This window comes from Lithobates pipiens, unplaced genomic scaffold, assembly GCF_037356315.1.
Source record: "Lithobates pipiens isolate NorthernLeopardFrog02 unplaced genomic scaffold, aLitPip1_a1.2 Scaffold_22, whole genome shotgun sequence".
NCBI classification, from domain to species: Eukaryota; Metazoa; Chordata; class Amphibia; order Anura; family Ranidae; genus Lithobates; species Lithobates pipiens.
The window spans coordinates 15,092,514-15,103,038 of record NW_027507784.1 but is presented as its reverse complement, the minus strand read 5'-3'; the positions used below and the strand labels follow the sequence as shown (position 1 = coordinate 15,103,038).

The window sequence follows — 10,525 nt, the reverse complement described above, 5'->3', positions numbered from 1 at the left end:
TTGGCCACAGGCAGGATGCCTGTGGCCAATTATAGCTCACGGGGTTTAGTACACACCCCACACTATATAAGGCCGCCAACGTCGCGGCCTTGTGTAGTGTGTTCCGGTGTACGGGGAAAGAGCAAGATAAGCAGGGACAGTGTTCTTTTCTCAGGCATCTGCAGGAGTTAGTGGGTGTTGTGTGCCTCCAGTCAGGGCAGGACTTACCATTGGGCTTGACTGGGCTCAAGCCCATGGGCCCCACCCAATAGGGGGCCCACCAAGATACATAGCCGAGTGTACCGGCTCGGCTCCGCTCAAAGTTACTGGGCGTGACTGTGAGCCGAGCCGAGAACACTCGACTACTCTCGGCTCCGTTCGGGACTGCGAGAGGACCCGAGAGCCGCCGAGATACACAGGACTCTGTATCTCGGCAGCGCCATTTTTAAACTTCGAGACTACAATGACAAGCCTGTAAATGACAAGGCTGCAATGACACTGGACAAGGCTGCAGATGGATGGGCAAGGCTGCAGATGGACACTGATAAGGCTGCATTGATGGGTATTTAAATGTAAGTTTTTTCCTTAAACTTCCCTCCTAAAAGTTTTTTCCTTAAAATTCCCTCCTAAACGTGGGGTGCGTGTCATACGCCAGCACGTGTCATACGCCAGCACGTGTTATACGCCGATAAATACAGTAATGTATAGAAGGTAGGGCCCGAAAGTGACTCAAGCCCATGGGCCCCCACCACCCTAAGTCCTGCCCTGCCTCCAGTACAGTATACACATGTATCTACCCTTTTTTGCTGGTGTTCTCTAAAACAGGCATCTGCAGGAGTTAGTGGGTGTTGTGTGCCTCCAGCACAGTATACACCTGTATCTACCCTTTTATGCTGGTGTTCTCTAATACACTCATCTGCAGGAGTTAGTGGGAGTTGTGTGCATCCAGCACAGTATACACCTGTATCTACCCTTTTATGCTGGTGTTCTATAATACAGCCATCTGCAGGAGTTAGTGGGAGTTGTGTGCATCCAGCACAACACAGTAAACACCTGTATCTACCTTTTATTGCTGGTGTTCTCTTAGCCCTTGTACACACGGTCGGAGATTCCGACAACCAAATCCGACGGATTCTGTCCGTCGGATTTTGTCTGACGGATCTTGTCCGAAACTGTTGCATACACACGGTCGGACGAAGTTGTCGGAAAATCCAATCGTTCAGAACGTGATGACGTTATTTCGTTACGACGGGACTACGTTCAGGCTAGTAGCCAATAGTTTTGGTGTAGGAATTTGATCTGTGCATGCATGGCACTTTGTCCGATCGGAATTCTCTACACATGATCGGAGTATGTCCGATCGGACCAGTTTGTCGGAAAATATTTCCAGCAAGTTGGAAAATTTGATCCGACGGAAACAGTCCGAAGCATACCACACACAGTCGCATTATCCGACAAAATGGTCCGATAGGACACATTCCGACGGATTCTCAGACCCTGTGTACAAGGGCTAATAAAGGCATCTCTAGGAGTTAAAGTGGGTGTTGTGTGCCTCCAGCACAGTATACACCTGAAGATACCCTTTTTTGCTGGTGTTGTTGTTGCATATCTTGCATATTAGCCTTTAAAATTAGCACTTTTGATTTTGAACGTTCGAGTCCCATAGACTTTAATAGGGTTCTAAAGTTCATACAAATTTTTGGTCCGTTCGAAGGTTCTGGTGCGAACCGAACCGGGGGATGTTCAGCTCATCCCTACTCCTGTACTTCCTGCCCATTAAACATGGCATTGCTGGGGGCAGCCATGTACTATTAAGTTAAAGCGGAAGTAAACCCATCCATAAAACAGTTTCATTTCCAGGGCATGCCGGAAATGTAACACTCCCATTGGTTGTGCTCTCAATCAAACTGCTAAACCATCCAATGGCTGGTGTCATGACTGATAACATGTGCAGCATCATGGTAGTTTTATATTAAACAGAGGCAAAGATGGCAGCTTCCTTGGCTGAAAACGATAGGGGGGTTTACTTACACTTTAAGCTTGCTGTGAATATTCACAGCAGAAGTGGCCCGCCCCCTGCAGGCGGAATCTATATAATGCCAAATCACATATATGTGTGTACACTGCTATAGGGTGGTCAGCAAGTGGTTAAAGCGTATATGGGAGTTTAATGATTAGATCTACTTTTATGCTTTTTTTTCAGGTTAATCTATTATTGTAATTTTCTGCAATATTGTTTACTTTACTGTTGAGATGCTGTTGAGATGCTGCAACCACTTGTGTTCTGTGCAGGAAAAGGATAAAATATACCAATTCCCTAGAATACATTTTTGTCTTGATTAGAAATAATTCCATTTCAGTTCTGTTTTAGAAACATATTTTGGGCTCCACATCATACAGGCTGGTCTATGGTACAAATTAAAAAAATACTTTCTTTCAGGGAATGTTTTAGCAAAGTCATAATTTTAGTTTCTGATGCGGCGGGAATAAGCGGCTGTTCTCGGTTTCATGGACGACGGATATTACGCTCTGCTCAGTGAATCCTGCAGTTACAGCAAATTGATACCCCATACATTCCCGTTATAGCCAATATATGGGAATTTTGGATGAACTATATTTACCATCACTGATGGTATCAAAAACGATTTCATGTTTTCCGTGCACAATTTTAGTCAACATCTGAATGTCACTCATAGAATTTCTCTATTTTATAAAAATTTCTTCATTTTGCAGTATTTTGGATGATTAACTTTATTAATATGTTTAACTTTTTTTTCTATAAAAAAAGTAAGTTAATATTGAAATGGTAAATCAGACGATTCTGAGTGAATTGTTCCTCTCCGGACTGTCTGACCTTCCAGGTCTTCAGCTCCCTCTCTTTTTCTTCTTCCTTTTCATCTACCTTCTGACATTAATTTGGAATTTTCTGATCATTGCCCTCATAGTCACCGACTCTCACCTCCATGTTCCTATGTATTTCTTCCTGGGGAACCTGGCCAGTTTGGACCTCTTTTATTCTTCATTAACCGTCCCAAGAATGTTATTTGATCTTCACTCCAAGAGAAGAAAGATTTCCATAAGGGCGTGCATAACCCAAGTCTTCTTCTTTATATATTTAATGAGTTGTGAAGCTTTTCTGTTGACTGCCATGTCCTATGATCGATATACCGCCATTTGTCATCCATTACATTACATACAGATCATGAGTTGGAAAGTGTGTGTACAGTTGGTGTCCATTGTGTGGTCCCTCAGCTTTATCAATTCTTTATTTCACACACTTCAAGCCTTCAAATTAACATTTTGTAGATCAGATATCATAGAAAGTTTCTTCTGTGACCTTCCCCAGTTGTTTCGGATTTCCTGCAGTGACATCTACACCAACATTCTGCTCCTTTTTCTTTCAGGTGGCTTCCTTGGAAGCGGATCCCTAATACCGACCTTCCTGTCCTATGTCTCTATATTCAGAGCGGTTCTAAAAATTCAAGCTAAGGGCAATAGAAGTAAAGTTTTCTCTACTTGTGTCTCTCATCTGACAGTGATGTTTATGTATTATGGCTCTGTTACGTTCAATTATTTTTTGCCAAGTACTCGCCATCATTTTTCTGGTGACAAAGTGCTGTCCATCTTTTACGCGGTGATCCTTCCTCTCCTCAATCCTCTTATTTACAGTTTGAGGAACCAGGATCTTAGAACAGCATTTCAAAGTTTTTTCAGGAAAATCTTACCACCAAAATTAGAAGTATAAAAGATCTGAATGTAAAAGTAAAGGTCTCTAACAGAGGGTAACCTAGAAACCCATTAGCCATTAATATTAAACATGTGAGGTTCATTTCTTTCTGAATTAACATTTGGACAAATTTTTCGTTATTCGGAGATTCGGATATTCGGATATATCCAAATACATGAATTACAGTATAAACAATGTTTACAGAATGCTCAGAATAACGAAAAGGAGTTCGTCCAAATTCCCAAAATTCTAATTTAAATTTGAATACAATTTTAAATCCAAGTCCATATGAATTCGAACTGTAAACATATTTCTGAAATCAAAGCATGTGTGTGTTATGTGAAATAATGCTGTTTTTGTTAAGCCAACGGTGATTTAACCACTTACGGACCCCCGCAGCAGGTTTACGTCGCTACTTTGAAGAGGAATACTGTTGGTATGGCAGCAGCTAGCTTGGAAATGCAGCTAGGAAATGATGCCCTGCTTGAGGACTGACCACCACGTCCACCTTTGCCCGTGGACACATTTGTTGCTGGCCCCCTTACAGCGCCAAGAGAACGTCTACCGCTCCTTGTTGTCCTCCCAGACATTATTGGGAGGGAGGGGTGGTGCTTATAAGCAAATGTAAAGAAGAACTTGCTGTTTGGTGCACTTTAATTTGAGTACTCGCACTACATAGACACACTCCATGGATACACTATAATATACTGCAATATAATGCGCCAAACATACAGTGATGCACAGAGCTATATGGCGTTAAACTGACAGTAACGCACACAGAACCATATGGCGTTAAACTGGCAGTAACGCACACAAAATGATATGGCATTAAACTGGCCAGAACACACGCAGAACTATATTGAGTTAAACTGGCAGTAACGCACACAGAAGAAAATGGCGTTAAACTGGCAGTAATGCACAAAAGTATATGGCGTTAAACCGGCAGTAACACATAGAACTATATGGCATTAAATTGGTAGTAACGCACACAAAACTATATGGTGTTAAACTGGCAGTAACACACACAGAACTATATGGCGTTAAACTGGTAGTAAAGCACACAAAACGATATGATGTTAAACTGGCAGTAATGCACACAGAACTATATGGCGTTAAACTGGCAGTAACGCATGCAAAACTATATGGGGTTAAACTGGCAGTAACGCACACAAAACTATATGGCGTTAAACTGGCAGTAACACACACAGAAGTAAATGCCGTTAAACTGGCAGTAAAGCAATCAAATAGATGGTGTTTAACAGTCACTACACTGATGCTATCTGAACTGTCCCTACTCTAGCTATACAATAATGTCAAGATTACTGACACGGTCTCACTACACTACACTGAAACTATATGAGCTGCCCCTACTTTAGCTGCACACTATGCAAAGCTGAATGATGGTCCTCCTCACTACTCTCACACTATCCCTAGACTGACACTAAACTAATATTCTACACCAAGGATATGCAATTAGCGGACCTCCAGCTGTTGCAGAACTACAAGTCAAATGAGACTTTTCAAGACTCTGACAGCCACAAGCATGACACCCAGAAGCATGATGGGACTTATAGTTTTGCCACAGCTGGAGGTCCGCTAATTGCATATCCCTGTTAGGCAGTACGTCACCACAGTTATAGTGACGATGCCCCTCTGTATTGTGTGATCAAGGTGAGACTATGCTGTGTCGTGGCACTCACAGAATATGTGTATGTAGGCCATTTTTATTGCTACTATATCTGGTCTATGCATTACCAGATATACAGTGCCTTGCAAAAGTATTCACCCCCTTGGCATTTTTCGTTTTTTGTTGCTTCGCTACCTGGAAATAACATGGATTTTTTGAGGATTTGCATCATTTAATTTACAGAACATGTCCACAACTTTGAAGATGTTTTTTTTTTTTATATTGTGAAGCAAACAATAAATATGACAAAATAACAGAAAAAAGTAATTGTGCATAACTATTCACTCCCCTAAAGTCAATACTTTGTAGAATCACCTTTTGTGGCTATCACAGCTCCAAGTCACTTTGGATAAGTCTCTGTGAGCTTACCATTTTTTCCCATTCCTCCCTGCAAAACTGTGAATGAACTCAGAAATGGATTTTACAGTAAGTCAAAAATCCCATTAACTCTTTTGTTCACTGACAGACACAGCGCTCCATTATTCAGAACTATAGGGACATCTCAAAGCAGTGCCAAACTTGGAGGAGTGGGACAACCAAAAATCCCAAGGCTAACACAAGGGCCAGCCAGGTAACAGGAGCTCAACACAGAACAACTGTAGCCTAACCTGAACAATACACCCTCAAGAGGGATTAGACCCACTAAAAAGCAGCCCGCAACACCTTGTGGCCAAAAAAGATGCCAGCACATACATGTGGTAGAATTTTGTGAAAAGGAGGAAACCAACCCCTGATAGAATAGACCAGAGTCATCGTCTGTCTGATCAATCTAGTTCTAGGTGATTCATATATACAATACCAAAACGAATAACATCCTTCACACAAAATACAACTTTGAGTACCCAGAGATCCCCGAGTACTGTAAACAATGATGATCTGTGTACTATGTGCATAAATCTAAAATGTGTAATGCACTCAATTTGGGTCTTGCCCCAAAATTAAACCATTTTGGGAGGTGATTGCTCTGTGGATGAAAAGGATGACTTTTATACCCATAGAATATTCCCCTTTGCTTTTCCTATTCCATGGGATGCCCTCTTCTATTTCTATAAGTTCTACAAAAAAAAGTATAAGTCCGCATTTGTTGAATGCAGCCAAATTATTAATACCTATTTTTTTGAAACAGGTTGCATGTCCTACTTTGTCGGACTGGAAAAGAGAAGTTAAATTAATAATGAAGGCATGCGGTTAGAGACCAACAGTAACCAAAGACCCCTTTAAAATACATTGCAGGCCCTCAAAATGACCCCATGTTGATAAGGACAATGGTCTCTTCTTCACAACCTAGGCCTGGTGGTTGTTGGCGTCTACAGACAGGAGTCTTATTGAAATCCAGAACCCCTTTAACAATAGAAGGACCCCCAGTTACCAGCCCCCTCCTATGTGAATAAATGAGGGGTACATGTCACTCCTGTACCACTTCAGACCCTTACCCATCTCACTTTCAGCTTACCTGTCCGAGAAAGGAGGCTGAATACAAATGCACGTCACACATTTCAAATATTTATTTCTAAGTAATTTTGAAAACCATTTATCATTTTCCCTCCACTTCACAATTATGTGACACTTTGTTTTGGTCACATACAATCCCAATACAATACATTTAGGTCTTTGGTTGTAACATGACAAAATGTGGAAAATTTCCAGGGGTATGGATACTTTTTCAAGGCACTGTACTTTTCTTTTTGTTACTTACCACCCCCATAGACTACAACTCAGTCACAGGCCTTCTTCTGCACTGTGAATCTTGGGACCCTGCCTACCACCCTTTCTCAGTACATTATTATTATTCATGATTTATATAGCGCCAATAGTTTATGCTGCACTTTAGAGGAAGGACAGCACAATTAAAGTACAGTACAATACAGAAGGGACAGGAGGGCCCAGCTCGTAGAGCTTACATTACAAAAGGTAATAGATGCAAAGAATGGTTTGATGGGGGTGGCTCAGGGACAGTTGTTAGGTGGGCATGGGATAGGCCTTCCTGAATACGTTTTCAGGGATCTCCTAAAGGTGGACAGGTTAGGGACTGAGCAGATATACCGGGGCAGGGAGTTCCAGAGGATGGAAGAGGCTCTGGAGATGTCCTGAAGGTGAGCATGAGAGGAGGTAACAAGGGAGTTAGAGAGCAGTATTTCCTGGGAAGAACGGAGGGGATGATTTGGGCGATATCTACCAATGAGGTTGGTGATGTAGCTGGTGGTAATGTTGTGAATGGCCTTGTATGTTGTGGTTAGCATTTTGAATTTTATATGGTGGGGTAGGGGAAGCCAGTGAAGGGATTGGCAGAGAGGGGCAGCAGTCACGGATTGAGTAGTGAGGTGTATAAGTCTAGCAGCAGCATTCATAATAGACTGGAGGGGGGAGGAGCCTGCGTAAGGGTAGGCCATTAAGGAGAGAGTTGCAGTAGTCAAGGCGAGAAATAATCAAGGAGTGAATAAGTTGCTTTGTGGTGTCATTAGTCAGAAAGGGTCAAATTCAGGAGATGTTGCAGAGGTTAAGGCGGCAGGATTTAGCCAGTGATTGGATGTGGGGGCTGAAAGAGAGGTCAGAGTCAAGGATTACACCCAGCAACCTGGCATGTGTGGAGGGACCAATGGTGGCGCTGTTGATATTAATGGTAAAGTCATGGGGGGGTACTGGGAAGGAGGAAATATTACAAGCTCAGTTTTAGAAAGAATGAGTTTGAGGAAGTGGTGTGATATCCATATCGATATGTCATTAAGTAAGTTTGAGATCTGTGAGGAGATCGAGGGGGTGATTTGAGGAGTGGAGAGATAGATCTGGGTGTTGTCGGCATAGAGGTGGTATTGGAAGCCATGGGAGGTGATCAGCTGGCCCAGGGAAGAGGTATAGAGCGAGAATAGGAGGGGCCCAAGGACAGAGCCTTGGGGTACCCCAAAAGAGATAGGAAGAGCAGTGGAGGAGTTGTAAGTGATGCTGAAAGTGTGCTGAGATAGGTAGGAGGAGAACCAGGATAAAGCAGAATCACAGAGGCCTAGGGAGAGTCGTTTGCTGATGAGGAGAGGTCTAAGATTATGAGTATGGAGTAATGGCCATTGGTTTTAGCAGTTAGTAGGTCATTGTGAGTTTTAGTAGGGCAGTTTCAGTGGAATGTTATGGATGGAAGCCGGACTGTAGGGAGTTGACATGTACATGTCTGTAATAATAATAATAATAATAATAATAATAATAATGTAGGGAGTACATGGCTGTAATGCCACTAGGAAGGCCATTGCTATGGTTTGGAAACAAGCTAATCCTCCTGACAGAACAACCTTGCTCCAAATTCTCAACACGCAAACCCAATATGAGATTAGGATTGCCAAAAAAATGGAGCCCGAGCAATCTTCTGGACACAATGGCCTCTTTGGGTCCCACATCCGGCATAAACTCTACATTTATAGCAATAAATTATTATCCTTTCTACAAGTATTAGCATCTCCAAAGGTATCATGAAGAGTTCTTATAGTCTTTTTGTTTTTCCATATTAAACCCTATCTAGCCCTATGTCCCAGATTGGACACCCTTATTTGTTTTGAGGGAATGGGCAGGGGTGGTGGTGACATTACTGACCAAATATGTGAAGCTGTCATATATACAGTAGAAACTGTAGAAATATCTCTTCTATATTTGATGTTTAACTCCCATTGAACATGGAGCCCTATGGGCAAAAGGTTGAGCGTTGTTTAGAATGCCCCGATAAGTTCAGCCCAACTATAGATTCAGACCAAATCATTGGCTCATCCCCACCTATCACTTATGCCCCATACACATGAGCGGAATTTACGTCGGAAAAATCTTGGATGGTTTTTCCGACGGAATTCCGCTCAAGCTTGCCTTGCATACACATGGTCACACAAAAGATCTGGGAACTTTTGGCCATCAAGAACGCGGTGACGTACAACACTATGTGGAGCCGAGAAAATGAAGTTCAATGCTTCCGAGCATGCCCTCAAATGTTTCCAAGCATGCGTAGGAATTTTGCACGTCGGAAATTACTACAGACAATCGGAATTTACGATCTGAACTTTTTCCGAAAATAAAGAACCTGCTCTCAATCTTTTGCTGGTGGAAATTCCACCAGCAAAAGAAGTCCGATGGAACGTACACATGGTCGGAATTTCCGACCAAAAGCTCACATTGGACTTTTGCTGGTGGAATTTCCACTCATGTGTACGGGGCATTAGAGAAACAGTTCTCTATTTAAGGGTTAAGGATTAAGGTTTAACTATAAAATATAGACCCAAATGTCTCCCTCAACACATTTTTATTTTTAGGTCAATGCCTTATAAGATGTTCCTTAACTTTTTATAATCTCTAAATTAAAAACAAAGTTCCTTCACCTCAATTACTCATATCTAATCACAGACCTTTAAGTTTAGAACCCTTCAAGTGTTTTGATAAAATTGGCATTGGCAGATTTAGGATTTACACACTTTTTGGGGCACCAAAAATAATTACCTATTTTATCCGAGTCAGGGAATATATCTGAGAGATTATATATTGGGTGTATACTTCACAGTGCATTGCATTCAGTGTCTAGTGATGAACCCATTGTCAGGGCTGGCTTAGCCCTTCTTTCTCTGGGCTGGCTGCTCAGCTGTCGGCTAACTGCCAGCTTTCATCTCTCTCCACAGTTACCAGCTGTTCCTGATCATGCTCGACTGACCTGCCTACTTAAAGCTGTCCAGCTCACTTCACCTCTGCCTTCGTCTTGGTCACATCACAAGAAACCATCTCTTGTGGTTGTGTTTTAAGACTGGCTTATTGATATCCCTTCTGGTTCCTTATCCTGCTTGCTGTTGCTCTACTTGGATCCCTGACTTCTGGCCTGGCTGATTACCTGATCTGGTTATTGAACTCTGGACTGGCTGACTACCCGATCTGGTTATTGAACTATGGACTGGCTGACTACTCTATCCGGTTACATGGCTCTGGCTATGCTTTGACTACGCCTTTTCTATTTACCTTTTTATTTCTATTTAATAAACAAGTGTGATTTAATTGTACTTCTGTCTCAGTCTGATTCATGGTTTCTGACACCCATACATTGTAGATTTCAAACAAAGTACCGTATTTATCTGTGTATAACACGCACAGGCATATAACACGCACCCCAATTTTAGGAG

The 10,525-nt window shown here is 42.2% G+C and overlaps 1 protein-coding gene across 1 annotated transcript; it reads left to right on the top strand.

Annotated features, from left to right (window-relative positions):
* The first annotated feature begins 2,782 nt into the window (after positions 1–2,782).
* On the top strand, positions 2,783–3,724 carry LOC143925603 (olfactory receptor 5B12-like). The gene has a single exon (XM_077450076.1). The coding sequence runs from the start codon at positions 2,783–2,785 to the stop codon at positions 3,722–3,724; it is 942 nt and encodes a 313-aa protein (XP_077306202.1).
* The last annotated feature ends 6,801 nt before the right edge of the window (positions 3,725–10,525 follow it).